Genomic DNA, 21,783 nt, shown 5'->3' with positions numbered 1-21,783 from the left:
AGGAGGGTGGCCAGAGACCGTAACAGGCACTACAGAGGGAGGAGCCGCAGAACTTAACCTTGGAGTGGACACTGGGTCCAGCACACTCGCTCCCCTATCAGACACCAAAGGTAGCCCCGGCTCTGAAGAGGCCGGAGCCACCTCCGGAACAGACAGAGAAGGCTCCGAGAATGATGTTGGGGCCAAACTAACCAGAGCCGAAGCTCCGAGAGGGAGAGCGGGGTCAGACAAGGGTCTGATGCCACTCGCCCCCTCGCTGACAATGGAGTCCCGGCGCCCGGACCTCTCCATGGACGGAAGCAATAAAGAGGTCGGTGCCGACGACACCGGAGCCGAAGGAGGGGGTATCGGCTCTGACGTGGGCAAGGTCACGGTTCCGACGAACTCCGGCACCGAACTCGAGAGATGAGTCGGAGGAGGAATGGATAACTGTATCGAAGGAGCCACAGTCTGGTGAGATGGGCTCTGAAGCATTTGGGCCAGCGTCTGAGATTTTATGAGTCTACTGACCACCCTCTCGATGTCGTGATCGGAGAGTCTGGAAGACCTCGATGAATGAGTCCTATGACTCTGCTCTGATAGGTGGGACCTCGGAGCCGATCTGACGGACTCTAAAGAAGGGGACCTAGAGTGCTTGCACACTGGGGTCGGCTCCAATGATGGTTTCGAAGCGGAACCCACTTTGCTCACCTCGGTGCCAGCCGGAACAGAGGTCGGAGCCATCTCGACAACACCAACCCTCAGCTCAGAAGCTGGAGCCAAGGGTTTGGCCGTTTTTGATGACTTCCCCAAGCCAGACTTGGACGGGGAGTCAGGCTTTAACAAGCCCCTTAGAATAAGCTTGTTACGCCTTTCCTGCAGGACTCGAACTAAGTCCGTGACAAATGGAACAAGAGTCCTGCAGGTATAAAGGTCCCAAGCAATAGACACAAGAAGTGTGACCATCTGTCAGAGACATTTTCTGACAGCACGAGTCACACTTCTTCAATCCCGAGACCTTAACGTCTTTGGACATTGCCCTAAGACAGTCACTGAATCAGCACACACACTCACTCACTTACACACAAGGGGGAGATGAGGGGGCTGACTAAAACAACACACACACACACACACACACACACACACACACACACACAGAGGTGAATAAACAGAAAAAACTAAAGCCTGTAGGCTAAAAGTTAACTACAGGGGTGGGTAGGGCTTACGAAACAAACACTATTAAGTATAATATCGATAATGAACAAAAGTAGGGAAAATAACCTAATAAACTACCTCAAAAAATTAGAAACTTGTTGAAAACATCCTTTACTGACCTGAGCCGGTAAAAAAGGCAACCTCGCAGCGAAGAGGCAAACGAGATCTGGGGAGTTAGCACATGGTATTGTGGGATATAGGGCTGCCTCGAGCCGGTAAAAATAGCTCTCGAGCTATAGTACAGGCCGAGTCGGAGCCGAGGATCGGCTCCGAACCCATCCAGCAAGAATGAAGGTGAGAATGACAACTTAACATCGTCTCTTAACTGCATGCCTTGGACAAAGTAACAAACCTTTGGGGGTGCAAAAGTCACTCTTATTCTGTCATGACTTTAAGGAATTAACGACCCTTTCATCTGCTTGCCTATTTAACCCAAATATCAAAACACAAAACATTGAACTAACAAACCAGTTGGTTACATCTGCGATTACGAAAAGTAAAAAAAAAAAAAAGGCTCCCACCCCACCAGAAATTAAATATACTAACCCAGGGTCCCATAAACTCAAGGGGCAAAAACTCTTGAATTGTGTAACTGACAATACAATGAACTTTGGCTTTTGCAAAATTTGATAAATTCTACCAGCAACAGAAAATACTACAATTTCACCAAGCGATAAAATGTGGGCAGTGATATATATATATATATATATATATATATATATATATATATATATATATATATATATATATATATATATATATATACACACACACACACATATACACACACACACACACACACATATATATATATATATATATATATATATATATATATATATATAAATATAAAATGCAATTTGTATGTGGTTGCAAAGGGTAATGTCAACTAGTTATAATGTAGACTTTTTCAGGTAAGGGGATATCGTATGTCTGCAATTTCTACATCTGTTTTTACCTACGTTGTCATAGTTGACAGGTAAGGGGATATCGTATGTCTGCAATTTCTACATCTGTTTTTACCTACGTTGTCATAGTTGACTGTTTTATTTACTAGGTGATAATTAAGTAGGGGTGTGTGTGTGTGTGTGTGTGGGGGATTTCCTTTAAGAATTTAACAATTTCCCCATCAATAAACTTCACACTTCCCATATACCATGCATTACCCACCCATGACCATTCACCCCCCTTCCACTTCAAATGCATACATCCCGAAGAAGTCTCTATTCTACTGGAAAATATTTCCACCAACAGCCCCTCCTGGATATGATACACTCCTGGTTCACACATCACTGCATAGAGCATCTATATCATCCCCTGACCCACATGTGTAATCTATGTCTCACACAAACTGTCATGCCACAGATTTGGAAAATTGCTCTAATTAAACCCCTCCCTAAGCAAATCAACCCAAAAGACACCTGTCCAATAGCCATCTTTCAATTCTGAGGAAATGTCCTGAAACAATAGTATACATCCAACTCCCCATTCTATACCCAGCAGTACCACATGGTCTCCTCCAAACCACAATGTTTCTGGCCTGGAAGAAGCACTATGACAGTACTTTGGTCCCTAACTGATGACATCCTGTTAATCTCAGATAGTGGCCTCCTTACAGGTGGCCTATTTATAGGGATGACAAAGACATTGGACCTCATTGACCACTATCTTCTCAAAAACAAACAAACTGAAATTAGTATCAGTCCAGATACTGGTTTAAAAACTTCCTCACTGACAGGCACTTCAAAATTAATATATGATCTTCTTCATCAGAATCTGCATCTATTATCAAAGGTACATCATGGTGACATGGTCATTTACCAATCAGGTCACCCTCATGCCAACATTCAGTCTCAAGGCCAGTCACTTACATGAGCTCCATCAATTGTTCATACACCATAACCTACTTCTCAACCCCACAAAGACCAAAAATATGCTTTGGTGAATTTTCTGTGGAGTTCCAAAAACACCCAGCTCTAACTATCTTTGACCTACACAACCATTCCATAAAGACAACCTCCACCTTCAAATACTTAGGGATATGTCTTGATCAGTCACTAAACTTACATTTTTACATAGACAAAGTGAGAGTCAAAATAAACTCCCTCCTCTTCAGAATCAAAAAGATCTCCCCTCTTCTATCCCAACCAGCCGGAGCAGACATTAGTAAAGGAGTCCTCCTTTCTCAACTTGAATATGGGCTCCTAATCTTTGCTTCTGCCTGCAAGAAAATCAATGATACACTCCAGATTCTCTCTACAAGCACCTGTTGATTCAGTGAACATCACTTTATCATTCTAGAAAATGCCAAATGATTACCCACAAAACAAAACTCTAACCTACTATTAGGATCCCACATTCTACAAACTACTCCAACTCTACACATTTACTCCCCTTGCAGCTAGACTTCAAGGAAAAAAACCCTCCTCACACAACCTGAGGCACTACTCACAAACCACACCAACTCTCATTACCCTTAAAAGAGAGACCCACAGCACTGCACATAGTTTCTCCTCTCAGGCACCTACACTTTAGCAAGCCCTCCCCATCAGGCACCTACACTTTAGCAAGCCCTCCCCATCAATATTAAAAAAAGTAAATAATCAATCAATACTTATCTCCAAACTAAGAATGCAACTCAAAAAGCACTACTTCATCCAAGCAAAATGCTCCTGATTCAATGCGGGGCATACCATCAAACCTACCTCCTACTTTCAGAGTCCCTTTCCCTGTCTCATGATTGACTGAAGATTGACCCACTTTAGAAAAGAATGTATATAGTGTACATTACACTATGCTTGACTGTACACATCACTGTGATTGTTCACTAGAATGTATATACACATTTTTTCTATGAAATTAGTCCGAACTACTCTGTTACTGCTTACATTTCTGTATTTTTTTTGTTTGGGAAATGTTTTGTATTTCTCCCAGGCTAAGCCTGAAATTGTTCAATATTGATCAATGCACTAACCCAGCAAACAAATATAAATAATTAAATAACCAACCAGAAGTGTTGTTTATTGTGTCTATGCCGGGAATGCATTACTAGTGTGGTGTTCCACTGTGCGCTGGGACTGCTTTTCTTTCTTAAAGCATTTTGCTGCTTCCTTCATGTTTGTGTGACCCCGGATTAGAATACATAAGTCTGTGGAGGTGGGGGCTTTCCTCCTTCATGGAAGGTGCAGAGGTCCTTTTATTGGTATTAATTGAATAAACATAAAGCGATGAACATAAGCTAAGGACTCCAATGCTACTATTAGTAATAAAAGCAATCCATTTGTATAACAAAAGAACATGTTTATTTAGGCAGTTTCATCTCATACAATGTCAAGACTTCATCAGACATCATTACAAATAACATAATTCTCTTTTTTCCTAACCATAAACCGTCAAGGACCGCCCCTAGGGTTTTCCTTGACTTGCTCAATGACAACAAAGTTAAAATTGTGTCCATGATAATCTAACATAAGCTTGTATAAGGCATTGGACATTTTTTTGCTTATTAATTTCATAAATATCCTCATTATATCCAATTCTTTAATTTGCATTTGTTTCTTCCTATATAAAACACAGAACAACATTGACACAATGCTCCATATACTACACCAACACTATTGCAGTTAAATTTACCTTTAATTTTCATTTGATACCCATTAATATCAAATAATTTCCCATAACTAATATATTGCCATAAGGTACAGCTATCACACTTTCCCATATAGTAAGATTCAGTATTATCTCTGTCAATAATCGGTTGCTCCACCAAATTTCTCAAATTATGGCTTTTATAAAAGAAAAAAAAGAGAATTATACTGGCTTTTATGCTTGAAAGCAGTTGGTTGGACAGGGCTCAATGAAATGGCATCAATTGGTTGTATTTTAACATTAAAAGCATGCTGTTAATTATGTACAGGATAACCATTCCTAATCAATTCATCCTTCATCAATTTTGCTTGATCTTTACATCAATTTTGCTTGATCTTTAAAATTGTTGTCCTTGTACAGAGGACAACAATTTTAAAGATAAAGCAAAATTGATGAAGGATGAATTCATTAGGAATGGTTATCCTGTACATAATGTAAATATGATATATGATGAGGTCCTCTTAGGTAGGAAGAATAGATATAGGCCCTTATTTGGTAGGAATTATTTGTTAACAGAAGAAGTGCACCAGAATAATGACAGAAGTGTATTGAGATATGTAACTACATTTAATGGTAATACAAAAGAAGTGTGTGACATTATAAAGAAAAACTGGATAATGATATTGGCATCATCAGAAATAAAGGATTTGGTAGGCTTAAAACCAAAATTTGCTTTTATGAATGAGGAAACATTAAAACAAATGCTATGTTACAAAGGTTTTAAAAATATAGATGTAACTCCACATTGTAAAAAGGGACATATAAATATTTTAACTGTACTTGTTGCATGGATGTTTTTGACAAGAATGAGTTTTATCAACATCCAGTTACCAAAGAGACATTTAATTTCAACTGTTTTGTAAACTGTAATACAGTAAGACAAGTATATTTAGCAACATGCACAATGTGTACGGCATTTTATATAGGAAAAACGATGAGAAAATTAAAAAGACTGTATAATTGAGCACAAGTCAGAAATAAAAAGGAAAGTACCAAATAATGGTCTTTTTAAACACATTTTGGAGTTCAACACGCACACATTCGAGTTCAGAGGTATAAGTGTAATAACAACGAATTTAAGAGGGGGTGATATAAATAATGAGCTTGAATTGAGAGAGTATGAATGGATTGTTAGGTTACAGGCAGATTCACCACCAGACTTAAATAGTACTGTTAGTTTAAAGCCAGTACTGGTAAAAAGACAGAGAGACAACATTTGACCTGGTTTATATTTACATCTATATATTTATATTTGTTTTATGTGCATGTATGCACACACATATATATGGATACACACACACACACACACATATATATATATGTCTGTATTGTATATGTATATTTAATTCCTTGAATGTATGTAATGGAAATTGATGCAATTATCTGATTGTTTTAAAAGAAGAATATTGGTAGGCTGGCTAGATCATGTGATTTTAAATGAACCTCTATTTAAAAGCTTGGAAATTTCATTGATTTCATGTGCTGATGAAGGGTGGATAGCCCGAAAGAAGGGAGAAAATACTCAGGAGAAGGGGCTTACTAATTACTATTACTAATAGTAGCGTTAGAGTCCTTGGCTTCCGTTTATCGCTTGGTATTAATTGAAGCCATTTTAATGTTTTTATAAGGTGATGCTTGCTATGTGAAACTATATTTTGTTTTTGGGATTTAGCATGGTCGAGGTATTTGACATTTTTAGGTTTAGTATTTTTTGTTGAGCTTGTATTAAATGATCATAAATACATATTTTCATTCATATACACATTACATACATAATGTGTATTGCAATATAAATGCATACATATATGTATTGCACTATACATATAAATACAAATATGCATACAAGCATTATGTGTCTATTTGTATTTAAATTCAATGTGCTTGCATAAACAAATTCTCACAAATGAAAAGTTCAGTTTGTGCTCTTGTCAAGAATTAGAGGGATACTATTTTTTTTTTGTTCCTTTATTGCACCATCTTGAAGGGCACTGCGGTTATCAAAGATCATAAACCAATGACAAACTAAATTTTCACTCAAGAGTTAAATGGAACAGTAAGAAGCCCTAATACAGAAGACAAAAACTGAGATAAAAGGATCTGAAAGCACAACTACAAACTGTTAAGATTTTCTCAGATGACATAAGAATGATATATAGGCCTTTATAAATGTGCAAAAACATTTATAGCAAGAAAGTTGAAACACCAAGAAATTATCAACTTGAGAAAAGAATGTGATATAAAGAAACTTGAGCAGGAAAGATCATACAAATATTTGGGAGTAGATGAAGATTCTGCAATAAAACATGAACAATAAGAACAAAGCTTACCAAGGTGTATTTCAAAAGACTAAAGCTAATACTGAAAACTACCATGACATCCAGAAAAAAAAAAGGTTTAAGCCATAAATCAATTTGCTCTTCCTTACAGATTTGGTGTGACAGACAGGGCCTAAACAGCACTGAATCAGTTGGACAAGAAAACAAGAAAACTGCTGCATGCTTATCAAATGGTGTACAAAACCAATCCATACCAAGATTATGCATGTCTCACTCTGAAGCGGGTATGGGTCTCTTCGAAACTGATTACATGTATAGGTATGAAATTGTAAGACTACTTACAAATTTGATGATACCATCAGATTCAAATGTACTGAAAGTTCTAAAACTAGAAGAAAGGTCATTAGACACATTTGTTTAAGTTATCAGAAGCATTTCAAAAAGGAGTGGGGAATGGAAATCAAACCAGAAGTAGGTGAGAATCAGAAACTAACTAAAAGTGCCAAAAAGCAAAAGAAAAAAACATAAAAAATGGACAATGAGAAGAGTAAAGAAAATTGGAAAGTCCACAAACATAGTGCTAAGTATACAGAACTTACGGCAACCTAATGTCGACAAGATTTGATGCAGGAATGATGAATGAGAGGTGAATTTAAAACCAAAGGATGAAAGACTAATAATGACCGCTCAGCATGGTGGGCTACACATATACTGGCCTGCATAGTATATAGAAAAATTGAGAGAAATAGACAAAATGCAAGTTCTGTAAAATAAAACTGGAAAAACAGCTGCATATCTTGTTGCTGAAAACTACACACCCATGGCTGATGGTCTGTATACTGAAAAGCACCAATGTGGTACGGCTGTTGCCCTGGGGTTCTGCAAACACTACAATATACAGGTAGCCGAGACGCATTGCAAGCAATTAACAATGATGAAGTTCACATTACATGGGATCACCCAATACAAACAGTTAAGAAAATAAATGCCAGAAAGCATCAATCATTACAGTTTCTACACCCAATAAAACCAAAAACATTTGGAGAAATTAAAAGACTTGCACTGCAAATCATTCACTGCACAGACACCATTGATGATACAAGAAATGAAAAGACCACCAAAAAATATCTATTAGTATTGTACTGGCACAATCTGATATACTTTGGCTTTGTACACGAGAAAAAAAATACACTGAAGTCTTTTTAGTTTGTAACTCCAGAAGTATATTTCCTGGAATTAAAAAAACTGCACTCCAAAGTGTTAGATATGCACTTGAGGGACACACAAGAAAAGTTAAATCCATACCTCAAGTGTACTTCATTACAAGAAACATTCCTTATTTGGGTTCTTAAAAGTCTATGATCCTCACAGCTCCATGTTGAAAAGGTCTGTTACACATTCAGTGTTAGAAATGTTGTGTATGGTAAATAGTATTGAATCATATCAATTCATCAAAAGAACCTTTTAGAAGTATAAAATAACACATTTTTATCATCATGCAAGCTTCCTATTTGAAGTTGATAGTAAGCTGTTGGTAAGTGTTCCTCATTTTGCCCATTTCTTCCATATTATGAGAGGTAATGCTCCTCATTTTGGATGCGAGAGTGAGCTCCAGTTAGATCCTTGGCCATAGTTTTCTATGGTGGCCAAGCATTGATACAGAGGTTGGTACCTGCACTGAATGGCAGTTGTTTAAAAACAAAAATGTACAATTATGAGCATTTCTGGGAATGGACAAATGTGCCCAGCAATAAATTTATAATGACTGCATAGGTTCTACAAAAACAAAAAAAAAACATGATGTCCCTTGTGATGATGTGAGGTAATGCCAGCTATGCCAGGAGAAGTAGGGCAGTGGATGTATAACATATGCCAGCATAGTTAGTAGGAGTTGTGTAAATAATTATATGTGATTTGTATATCAAACTAATTGTACAAGTGCTTGTGTTGAAAATGTATTTGTAAAGCTGCTTGTGTTAAAAATATACCAACAGTGAGTCCTGCTGGACAGAAAATAAATACACCTGTATGTCGGACTGTATTGTAACTGTTGAAATTAACATACTGTAACAGAAGGTACTTGAAGAGAAGAGGTTAATTTCAGTCCAGCTAACTTTGAAAAATATTCTTAAATTAAAATTACATTGTTTAGGTCATAAAGATTGTATCTTACAGTCAGGAGCGGCCTTAGGTTAACTGGTGCCCTAGACAAAAGGGCTCCACAGCACCCCCCTCCACAACACATGGTGCCCCCATCCTGGTCTAACTACATTAAATAAATACTGGAAAAGCACCCCTGCTAAAACGGTGCCATAGGCAGCTGCCTAGTTGGCCTATGCCTAAGGCCGGCTATGCTTGCAGTTCTGATTGCAGCCGGAAATACAAAGTCGGTGAAAACCAGGACTAGGAATCCTACTGTATTGTCCTTAAGGGTGAACTAATTGTTAACCTGGAAGGGTGGAAGCTTTTGAAATGATTTCATAGCTTCCAGATACTATACCACATCTTAGCAAAGCTTTATGTGAGCATATGGTAACACATATGTGCTAGACTCTGGTTCAGTTTCTAGTAAAGAGGGTAGTGTGGGAACCAGAGTCAGATGACCAGAAGTATGTGAAGGCATTCTGTAATCCAGCACTAAAATGATGTTTCAATACTAGATGATTATAGTCTGGGCACAGCAGGCATAGCTGGTAAACCTATGCCAGCCTTTCCTAGGTGTGTGTGTGTGTGTGTGTGTGTGTGTGTGTGTGTGTGTGTGTGTGTGTGAAAATTAAATTGTGAAAATTAAATCTCAAAGTTTGCGTGTGTGTGTGTGTCAGCTACTTGGCGCAGGGACACAGAGTGCTGGTTTCACAGGGAGTGTGGTGGAGGACTTTGCTTGGAACACTCGGCTGAGGACTCGACTCTAAATCTGTGGTCAGTGTGCTGTCTTATTTGGGACCTAGTGAAAGAGAGGGAAACCCAACCCCAGGACGGTAGTGTGTTCCCTGTGTGCTCTTAAGGGAAATTGTGCTTGATGCAGAGAGCTGCATCTAGAAATACTGTGTCTATCCATTTTTGTTCCAAGTGAACATTCCTCACTGGTGTCAATGGTGAGGACTGAGGCTCCTTGATTACTGGCCCAGAGCACAGACTTCACATCCCTCATAAGAGAGGTGTTCTCACAGTAGCCAAACATTATTCACTAGAAACCCAGAAAAGCTGAATATACCAGTATTGCTTAAGCAGATTTTCAGTGAGAACCTTCTTAAAATTCACGTCAAGAAAATTTAAAACATTTTTAAGACAAAACAGAACATCTATCCATCAAATCATCCAGTCTCAAGAGATGTGTACAAATGTGAGCACCTATGGAAAACCTCTAAAAAACAAGACTATGAAATACTGTGCAAGAAGCCATTTATGCCAAGGTGACAAAGATAGTGCTGAACATGAAATTGTTCTCCAGAACAGTACATCAGAGGTGGAAGATCCCACAGGTTCATCAGGCATAAAAAGCTTTGCTATATGTGAACAACTCATGACCAGTAGCTATAAACCTAGGAGATGCAAATCACCATCACTAGAAAATGAAAACAAGATAATATAAATGAAACATTCAAACCGGTTAAGATTCATATGAGAACAAGTCCTCAGAGGCAGTTACAGTTAAAGCACAGAATTGAGAAAATTCTCTGAGCATGAGGATTCCAAAGATATGACGTCTGCTGCCCCCAGTCCCTGGTAACAGCTCATCTCATCTCCCTGTGGCTGGTCACCAACTACATATATACCAGCACCTACACCAGCTGAAAGAGGAGTGATAACTGCAAGATAAAAGCTAAGATGACCAGCTAGACTGTGAAGCAGTTACATGGAGATGAAAATGGACAACCACACTCCTATTGTAATAAGGGAGACACAACAGCCTGAAGAAGGTGAATACTTCCACTGCAACATGACTGTCTGCATTTTAGGGAAGACAACTAACCAGATCATTTATCACAGAAGTGTGCATGGTCAAGACTATTCACAACTGGTTATTAACTAGAGCACCAATGTTGTGGCAATCCATACATCAGATACCTTAGAAATCTAGAGGTGCTATTTTTAATGCTCTAATAATGTCCCTTCTGAAGCTGAAGTTAAAGAAAGTCTATGAATGTCATTAAAATGATTATGTAGATGTTAAAAACTAAGTAAAATCATACTACTGAGTGTGCAGACACGATTTTTCAGATCGTAAGGTAATCTATGGGAAACTGATAACTGATTATTCTATGTGAATACACAAGCAGCCAAGCATTTCAGCATTATTCCACATCTGCTCACACCCAGCCACGCATTTCAGCACTATTTCATGTGCACATAGCCATACACCTCAGCACTGTTCCCCGTACCCATATCCAGCCACATCCCATAAGGTGCTACTACAGAACCAATGGGAAAAATATTTTACTGCTACACTGTTTGGCTGTTGACAGACAGAATATTAAACTCTGCCAGAGAAGGGCAGACACCTGTAAGTGTTTTAGAAAACTATTCATGTATTAATGCAGACTTTGTGTTTAAAACTGCACAAAGCTATGTATTACTGGACATATTTTTATCCAATCCAACTGCTGGTACTTTGCTGAAACAATGGGGCTTATAAAAATTACAGCTTAGGTAACATGTTCTGCTCACCTTTTGTCTGTCCCCCTTCCCTAAATACAAACATACATTCAGTTAGATTTTTTTGTCCACATCAACATTTTGGACAGCCAGAGTGCAGAAATGAATAAACTTTGGCTGTCTAAAGAAAAACCCTGACCAATGAAAAGAGTGCTTTCTTCTTTGTTTCTAACTGCCATTCATCTACTCCCATTTTTCTTTCAGATTTTCACAGAAAACATTTCAACTTATAATCATAAGTGATTTCAAGCAATAAAGACTACTTTAAAAGAAAGCATTTACAACCAAAGCTTTCTGTCACATAAATACTAGTAGTTTGCACTTACTACCAGCCTTGACAATAAAGTTTACAATGACCAAAAATTATACAATTTTTGAGGTGTCAGTTAAACATGTTTTATAGCACAAAATACATATTGTTTCATTTTGCACAGATATCAACTTTCATTCTTTTTGGAGATAGCCGAATGGTATTCATAAGACAATTATTTGAAGATTATGAGATTTTGTACAGAGTATGTTGGTTTGCCATAAGCAGTACTATACATCCAAATCAAGAAAACTGATGATAAAAAAATAACCTCTGCAAATGAAGAGCCTGTGATGGCACACATTTTATTTTTCTTAGCATTGTACATTACAGAAAATATATTGTATATCCTTTACATTTCCTTTATTAGAAAATGATAAACTTTTCCACTGAGATACTTTAGAACTAGACAGATGTAAGTGATGGTTGTTAACCAGCATCACTCTGAAATTTTAAATTTAATGTTCTCATCAATTAGAAGCTTTAGTTTATTTCTAACCCCTGCCACTTTCTTAAAAAAAAAACACGGGCTTCCAGATCCCATTAAACAGATAAAAAAATAGATAAAACCAAAGACTATAAACATTTTAAGTAAAACGCTTTTGTTAAAGGCAAGGGACGTACTTATGTTGCAAGTATTCTAGGACACCTATCTGAATTTTACAATAACGAATTTCTTGAAAAGTTACTTCAGGTTGTATGTGGTACTGTTCAGCTACCCCCCTCCCCCACCCAAAAAAAAAAAAAAAAATATATATATATATATATATATATATATATATATATATATTCCTAAGTAGTTTATCACTCTGGAAAAGCATGTGTGTACGCAGCATCATAGTAACATGCTGAATATTCTGCGTACTGCAGTACACTGGATCTGAAGTTACTTAGATCTTGAAAGTTGCTGTTTTACACGACGTCAGTACTAGACTACACATGCTTACTATTTTGCTCTGTACCACAATAACCTTGCTAATAAACTGTATGCTTACTGTACTGAAAAGTGAGAAGTACATTTTATAAGCACAAGAACTATTTGTTAAATCAACGCAGAACTAAGATCAATTTTAAACAGTAGGCTTGCTATTAATTTAAGCGTCAAAGCAGTGTACTATGCGACTGTAATTTAATAAAAAATAAATAAATTTGTATTCGGTCAAAAATATAATCTAGAAGCAAACGTCGCACATAATCTGAAAGTAGTAATGTTATCGTTTTGAGATTATATTGGTGTATTGCAATATAATGCAACCATAGGAAAAAAAACAAACAGATAAATGTTGTTGTAAATTACAGTTACCTGGGCAGAGATGTTTATACTGTCTTCTAGTAAACGGGAAGGAAGACTACAAGCTCCAACGTCCTCAGCAGCGCGTGGCCCCTAACAGCAGCCCTCCCTTTTCACCCCCCCCCAAAAAAAAATACCCGCCCCCTTTCGATTCAATAGGGAATGATTTGAATAATCTGTGAGCGCTTGGCCTCAAGCCAATCAGCTGTCAGGGACCCATGATAAATCGCAATGCATTATTGATAATCATAATTATTTGGACATGCGCACTTCCCTAAAAAGACTAATTTCCACAACTCCCAAAGAATTTGTAAAGAAGAAAATTATTGCTTCTTATTTTGCGCTTCCGATGCTTGCACCATGTCGAGACGCAAGCAGGCGAAGCCGCAACATATCCATTCTGAAATGGAGCAGGTCGTAGACCGAGGTGGGGGTAAGTGAATTAAGCTGGGGACAGCTCCCCGTGGAATAAAAGAAGTGCAAATAAATTGTTTTTAAGGTACGAACGTGAAGCTGTTTATTTTTGGACTATCAGCTTCCCCATGGACTTCGCCCGGGAGGGATCGTGACCTTCTTGTATTGACCATCTCTCATCTGATGCAGGGCAGATGTCTTTAGAGGCTCGCTCGGGTACTTTGCAAAGAACTTCAAGGAGAAGAAAAAGTTTAGTTTTAATTATGGACAAATGTAAACATCCCCACCCCCACCGAGTGACCATTACCCTGGCCAGAGAGCAAGACCTCGGGAACCTACCGTGCAAAGGCGACGGCCGTGACAATAAAATGATTCAGTTTAGTGGGAGTTTCAGAGTTCGTTTATGTATGAGGACAACTAATTTTTGGTGGATTAACTGCTGACAGCTTATTATAGTATTTTTAGGTAGCGGTGCTATTGCAACGAACTGTTGCGCCGAGCGTGTGCCGTACGTCCAAGGGACTGCGGTTTACTGGGATCGATCTCTCCATGTTGTAGAGAGCAAGTTGTGTTGATAAATTGCATCTGTCCGTGACCACACGGGTCAGGGGTTCAGAATTATCATAGAAATCCTTTCCCGACCCTTTGATACCAATAAAACTATTAGGAGCTGGACACAGCTGGGGAGACTCGCCGTTCGCCCTTACAGTAGCAGCTGCTGGGACGCGCTCATCTGTGGCAGTTGCAGATCGTCTCCCCTGGACCTCGATAGCTTGACCTCCAGCCATCTTTAATTTCCGACTTCCGAAAATAACTGCGGCCACTTGGCTAAGGACTGGATGTTTTACTTCATCCGGTGGGGTTAGCAGCCTACCACCAGTTCAACTTAATTGCAATTAATTGTTTTAGCCTGGGGGTTAATTAATATTGTTTGTATGGCGCAATTGGTTGCACAGTGCAGGTCAGGGTGGACTTTGCATTTTTGGGCTGGGTATATTGTTTCTCTTTCGTACATACCACTGTCTTAAGCTGGTAGGGAGCCGCTTATAACCCCTTGAATGTCATTTCTCCCCTTCACCCCTATGCTTTGGAGTGGGGCGTGTGCTGGGGGTGGGCGTTCTTTCTCCGTATACCGGTTGAAGAGGAGACGCCTGCTTCATGCACGTGGCTCTGTTATTACTAATCTCGAGTACCGATTCGCAGCCCAGTTGACTGCCGCGTGCGCGAGTAAAGAGAGGGTAGTGTATTCTTAGTTTTAGAAGTTCCGCAGGTTCGAAACCTGCATGTCAATTTCTGTTCAAAATGCTGTGCAAGGTTATAGCGCCTTACCAAATGCGTGGATTCGTCACTGGATACACAGGAGTACTGGGTGGTAATTTAATTTAAAGCTACTACGTGATATTTGCACCTGGTTACTGCGGTTTATGAAAGATGGTAGCCTGTGTTTTCCGCAGATGGAATGATTATTTATTGATTGCTCTGTCGTAAGCCACACACACACACAGCAGCTAACCCTGTGGAAGTTAGACTGGGTTGATGTTTGTTGAAAGTACAGTGTCAGAAAAATAATTGAATGAATTAAACGAAATACAGGAGAGCGGTATGTCTGTTTCACTTGCTGATTGCTTTTCAGTGCTTTGTGAGATCAATGATATGTCAGGATTTGGTTTATTATTATTTTTTTAATTGACGTAGTTGTGCACGCGCTTTGGGTAGCTGATTGTAGCAAACGTGTTTTAGGCATTTTCTGTAGTTTCAGTGCTTGCTCTTTTTCAAGAGCAGTTGGCTTCATTGTAAATGGTGTTCAGTAATATGCATATTTTTGTCATTTTCTTTTAAGCATTGTTATTTTCATAAGTTTCTTGTTCTGCAATACGTCGGGAAATTAACTTGCTAAACTATGAACAGTTTTATACGAGAGGACTTTTTCTGTACAGTTGCCATTCATCTGTTTTTGTAAGAAGGAAACTTAAGTCATGTTGGGTGCCAACTGGACGTGTGACTCATAAAACCGCATCTGACCAGCAGGCAATAAATGTTTTAATGCATGACTGTCTTCCTTTTGTGCCCCAGGCCCGGGGATGGAGAAGGTGGATGTTTCTGTATGTAAATCCTTTCCTCCAAGACCACCCTCTTCACACTTATAAAACAGTTAAAAAGGGAGAAAAAATGTCACGCCATCTGCTGAATTTTTTGGGATGTTGCAGATAAGCAGCTTTGATTCGTTTTGTATGCAGAATTTCTAGAACTACATTGTCACCCCCTCCATTTATCTTATTTTTTTAGTCATTTGTATTCCTGCTGAGGAGTGTCTCTGTCCGTCTTCTTGAGTGACGGACACCCCCCTGCACATATACACACGTGAATAAGAGAAAGCTCAGTACTTCTTTGAAGATTGCCCATTAAGGTGTCATGTGTACTGAAATCTTTGGATGTACTGCTGTTATTTAATTTGTTTTAAATTGCACATGGTCTTAGAACTTGTTTTTTTAAGGCATATGCTGCTTTCATCAGAGTATTTTATTTATACTTAAAGATTTGCACTGGGTGTGTCGAGGGTGGACAGGATTAGGAATAAGTATATTGGAGGGTTAGCCCTGGTTGGAAGGTTTGGAGTCAAAGCCAGAGGCAGGATTATGTTGGTTTGGACATGCGCTGCGGAAGGATGCTTGAGTATATTGGGGAAAAAGATGCTAAGGATGAAGCTACCAGGTAACAGGAAAAGAGGAAGGCCTAAGATCAGGTTTATGGTTGTGGTGAGAGAGGACATGCAGGTGGCTGGTGTGACAGAGCAAGATGCAGAGGACAGGAAGAAATGGAAACAAATGATCTGCTGTGGTGACCCTAACGGGAACAGCTGAAAGAAGATGATTTTATATATACTTCCTGCTTTTTGGAAGTAACTAATTTCTAATAAACCAAATTCTTAATCTGAATATGATGTGTTGGCCCAGTGTTTGACTGACAGCACCTAGTGAAGTAGTAAACTTACACTTAAGAGGTGCCCTGATTGTATTTAATGCTTGAAGGTGTAGTGTAGTGGTGGGCTGATCACTTTTCTACTATGCATTGAGTGTCATTGTCTGTGTATTTATCCTGATTGTGTCTTATTCGGTCTCGGTGTGAATTCATTTTCTAATCCTATTTTCTGGCTTACTTAAGTTTTATGTTTCTAGTACCTATGGATAGGGAATTGGAATGTGGGATACATCAGTTTGCAAGTGGGAGAAATCTGTCATCCTTGGTAAAAACATTATTGTTCTTAGCTGGTTTATGTAAATTGAATTTTGTTAGTCATCTCTGTCAAGTAAGGAATTCTTTGCAGGCTTATTTTCTTTTTATGAATATTTTATTTGTATGCATGTATAATTGTATACAGTTAAATATAAATGCTGTTAACACTTGTACTCCCTGTTCATATGCCTGTTAAATCTAGTAAGTCTTTTTTGTATGCTGTATTAATCTATGCTTTCTGAGACTTGCTAAGTCTAATTTTTTAACTCTCTTAAACAGTGTTCATGTAGTAATGTTTAGTACTGTGAATGTTTATTGGCAGGCTCTAATAGTAAGAGGGGTGCTACAATGCAGAATAGTTCCTGATTGTCCTCCATAATAAAATGGAGGTTTCTTGTTTACAACACCACTTAAATTGAAATGGTTGCATATCTTTGGGCATGTGTTGTGCTATAGAGACTGAAGTGACAAGAGTGCCTAAACTGTAGCACATGTTGTATGGGGCGGGTAATGCCTTACACCTTGGTTTTCACTGTTTGTTTTGACCTCCACATTGTGCTCTAACCTTTTACAGTAATGGAGACTCTATTATAAATGTGGACCGTGTTACCGTTGATTTAAGTAATGCTTTCCATTCTGGCTGTGTGAACAGTTCTCGTGTAGTTACTGAGTTGACAGTTGTAATCTGGTTATTTGTTTTGTCTGTCCTACTTGTTTAATTGTGTGAAAGAGTTCCATTGTGGTCATGTGGCTAAAGTGTAGTACTGATATGTGTGGAATTCAGCATGAGCTGTGGTGGCATTTTTCAGCTCCATTTACCTAATGACAAGTGTGTGTGTATGTATATTTTCATTCACTGTCCATGTACAAGGACTGATGCAGAATTCTGTGGCTTCCCTGATATATATTTTTTTTCCTTCCCTCTCCCATTTGGGTTGGATTTGCTTGCACTGTGTGTGTGTGTATGCTTCAAGCGTGGTGCATGCAACTTTCCTGTTTCTGTAGGTTGGGCTGTGCTTTGTAATAGGATCTCTGTTGTACTTTTCTGGTTACGGGTTCAGCACCCTGTTGAGATGTTCTGACAAGCCTGCTGCTCTAACCTTTGCCTCTGCCTCCATGCCTGCTGTGGGTGGCACACTCCCTTCAGCCTTGTACTGCATGCATCTGATCTTTGTCAGCAAATCTGTACTCCCTATTTTTTTTGGTACCATTTGTTTGGTGTGTTTGCTGTATTGTATTTCTGCTAATCTGGAAAAATGCTCTTGATAGTAAGTGCCACAGAGTGGTATAAGTAAGAGATTAATTGTGTTTTGTGAGTTCCGCAGAGTGGTATAAGTAAGGGATTAGTATTGTTTTTGTGAGTTTTTTTACCTTGTGCAGTGTTTTTCCTTTCATGGTCTGGAATGAACTTTCGTGTGTATGTATAATAAGATTGTATCATTTGTTTTAATTCACTGCTGCTTGCTGCTGGTTGGACTTGTCTGGCTTTTTTTTTTGCTTTGGTTGTGTTTACCTGCTTTCCATTCATTGTCTTTGCTTTCACACTCTAAATTGGTGTGTTTGCACACTTGACCAGTTTCTGTTGTGTAATGTGGATGTTTCAAAATGTGAATGTGTATTGTGGTAAAACAAGTGTCCAGCACAAATGTGATTTTTAAGGGAAAATCTGTACATGAGGCGAACTTCTATTTGTAGGTGTTTAAGGACGATTTATTTTTGCTTAAATGTAAGTTTGTGCATTTCAAAACACTTCTGTAAACTGTAACAGTTTGATTTGTGTAAAGCAGAGTAACTCTTGCCACACTGGGGAATATTTTGATGTAGCCCTTGACTTTGTATCAGGATAAATGTTGAGACAGTTTATCCCCTTAAACTGATATTGCTGAGTTGTTAGCAAAAGTGTTTGAGAAATTAAGTACGTTGTCACATTTATTTTATAGAAATCAGTGAAGCAAAATGATGTAGGTGAAATTGCAAGCATGGCATGAGTGAGTTCTGTATTGCAGTGTACCGCCGCCCTCTACTGTTGAGTGTCCACACTTCAGGCCTCTATTCCAGAGCACTTTTGACAGTATATACATTTTGTGAAGTTGGTAGCTAATCTAAATTTGTGTGTTTTGGTAAGGTTGATAAAAGCTAACCAGTGCCGAATTCTTTACTACTGCAATTGACTGGATACATCGTACCCAGCACCACACACACACACACACACAACGTGGTCACGCACATTATGAGGTTTTTGTATTTTCTTGTTTGCAATTCTCCAGTGTTGAGTACACCCAGAATCTCATTTAATGTGCCTTTTTTGTTGATGGTTTAGTTTCTTTAACCTGAAGGAATAAGTCCGTGTAGGATCTTTCGTGACTCAAAGGCTAGACATTTTTGTAATACTTCCCTGTGGAGATCTGAGCTGTCAGTCTGTCCTGGTAACTAAGATTTTTGAGGCTAATTATCTCCCAAGAACCTCCAGAAATCTCTCACTTAATGTTTAGACAAATATATGCCAAAAGGTGCATTTATATCCAGTAACTGGTTTGACTTTCAAGTTAAACGGAAATGCAACTTCTTGTGAGCCAGAGATAACCCTTTTGGAGAATCGTGTCAGGCTTTTCAAACTACTGTTGAGACCATATTGATCAAGCAGTAAATTGCTAATGAGTGCCTAGAAGATTTGGGGCAATCTGATCAGATGGGCATGTCAGTTGGTATGGCATGTGAAGGCATTTTGTTAACTAAAATTACTGTGCTACACTTCACCACCGTTTTGAGACCATTGTCTTATAGCAGCTAATGTGGTGTAACCCTTGCTGGAGCAGTTGTGAAGCAGTGGAACATAAAGTAACAATGCCTAGTTTAGTCATCAGCAGGCTTGTAGCCCTGTAACTTTGCCTGGAAAAATGCAGACCCCAAAGTAGATCTGGTAGTTTCTGCAGCTTCTGTAAGTAAGCCTACTCACCTTGGCTGTCCTTCATATCCCAATAGTCCGGTGAGAAGATATGGTGCTCGTCCAGCGAGAAGATATGGTGCTCATATCTGCCATTTTTTTCTTTAGACGTGCTGAAATGTTTGCTAAGTGCGGCTTCTAACGGGACAACTTCCAGACAGACAGTAGAGGGGAAACTTAAGGTCCAGGCAATGTGCTTCAAATATGGGAGAGTTTTATAGTCCACTACATTACATGGTTGAAAATGCAGCTGTGATCCAGCGTAACTATGTGCTAACAGTCCAACTTCAGGCTGACAGACTTTGACTGGAGTAAGGGACTTGTCCATAAAGGCCATTTTGGCCATTGCCTAGGCTCTGAATGTTCCAGTTATTCTTTTTAACCGGAGTCGGACTTTAACATTTTTAAGTTTAGTTATATATTTCCAGCTTTGTATGGAATACTAGCAGATGTAAAACTAGTTTGAGTACTTTTAGTGAGTGTGCTGTTTTGGACAAACCATTTTTTTTTTTTTTAACTCTTGTTAAATCGTGTTTAAAATGTAACTTTAGCATGCATTTTAAGCATGCATTTTAAGTGTCTTGGGAAAGTTGAATAAGAACAAATTTGCATATGTATATTGTACACGTGTGCATATGTAATTATACATGTATATAAATATAAAGATATGTGCATGTGTACAGTAAACTCAGTTAACCAAAACTCTACCAGTAAAAAAAATACAGTATAATTTTCATGTGTTGCACTTTGTTTTCCCCACAGAAACATGCCTTACATTTCATTTGTTTTTAAAAATGAAGAATTCCTTTTGTCCAACCTGAGAACAAGTCACACCAAGCAAATAGGCCTGACTAACACTGTATCCTATGCTATTTTTAATAGCAACTCTCAAGCAACCAGAAACTACAGTTATCCAGCATAACACAACCACCAAAAGTCTTGCGAGTAATAAACAACCAAGATCCGAATGGAATAAACTTTTATTGAAACGTTAAAGAAAAGAGAACTGTGTGATAAATTTGAAAAACTTTTTGGAGAGAGACCCGTGTACATTATAACATTCTGGGCCTGAAGAGGTATGTTGAGCTGAACATTACTCTGAGAGGTCTCTGTTTTGTGAAAAATCCTAGTACTCTGTCGAAAAATGCCCATAGACAAATAATTCAGGGAGCGATGGTTAGTAGCTTCCCATAAGTGTGTTGTGGATTGGTTACAAATTTTGCTTGAAAGGGATGAGCTGAAACATAAAAAACTTAAACAAGAACTGGTTACATTATCAAACACTATTACCAACTCTATTGGTATTGCTAATACCAATACTTTTTTAAAGTAAGGTGAATAGAAAATTGAGTACATTAGAGACTGAACTCATTAATTTCATTAATTACAAAAAGAAGAAATTGATAAGAGATGTCAAGGACTATAAAGGGGGTCATGCTTTTGTAGTTTCAACTAATCAGCATAAAGATAGACCCTGGAGACAACATGGTGACACGAAGCAGTAGTAGTCTGTTTCTTTTACATCTACAGATGGTTCAAACTTGAGCGACAACCAGGGAAGTAACAGCCGCAAGAACATCAGTTTCGGGGAAATGGAGGATGGTAACAACGGGGACAGAAAAGGAATCTAAATAATACCCAAAATGGGAATGGTTCCTGCTGACACAAGTATTGCTGGTGGTGATGTAGCCTCAAATGTTTCAAATATAGTAAATTTGTCAGGGTGTGATTTGACACGAGGAATGTGCAGTCTTGAGTTTGGGATTAAAATGTTTCCCAACAGTTTTTCCACGGGTTCATGTTTTTTGACAGGAAC

At 38.5% G+C, this 21,783-nt stretch overlaps 1 protein-coding gene and 1 long non-coding RNA gene across 2 annotated transcripts in view; one reads left to right on the top strand and one right to left on the bottom strand.

Moving 5' to 3' along the window:
* The window catches only part of LOC122816936, a 110,084-nt gene extending 96,612 nt beyond the window's left edge, over positions 1–13,472 (bottom strand). The window contains exon 1 of the long non-coding RNA XR_006367124.1: positions 13,388–13,472. This is a non-coding gene — a long non-coding RNA (uncharacterized LOC122816936). The remainder of the gene's footprint in view (positions 1–13,387) is intronic.
* A 227-nt stretch (positions 13,473–13,699) lies between these two features.
* The window catches only part of SALL4 (spalt like transcription factor 4), a 76,889-nt gene continuing 68,805 nt past the window's right edge, over positions 13,700–21,783 (top strand). The window contains exon 1 of the mRNA XM_044088985.1: positions 13,700–13,808. Coding sequence (XP_043944920.1) covers positions 13,736–13,808 — 73 coding nt within the window. The 5' untranslated portion in view covers positions 13,700–13,735. The remainder of the gene's footprint in view (positions 13,809–21,783) is intronic.

The sequence above is a fragment of the Protopterus annectens genome, chromosome 12.part0 (genome assembly GCF_019279795.1).
Source record: "Protopterus annectens isolate FY-2018-M chromosome 12.part0, PAN1.0, whole genome shotgun sequence".
NCBI classification, from domain to species: Eukaryota; Metazoa; Chordata; order Ceratodontiformes; family Protopteridae; genus Protopterus; species Protopterus annectens.
The sequence above is the reverse complement of the archived record's forward strand: the minus strand, read 5'-3'. Positions and strand labels throughout refer to the sequence as shown.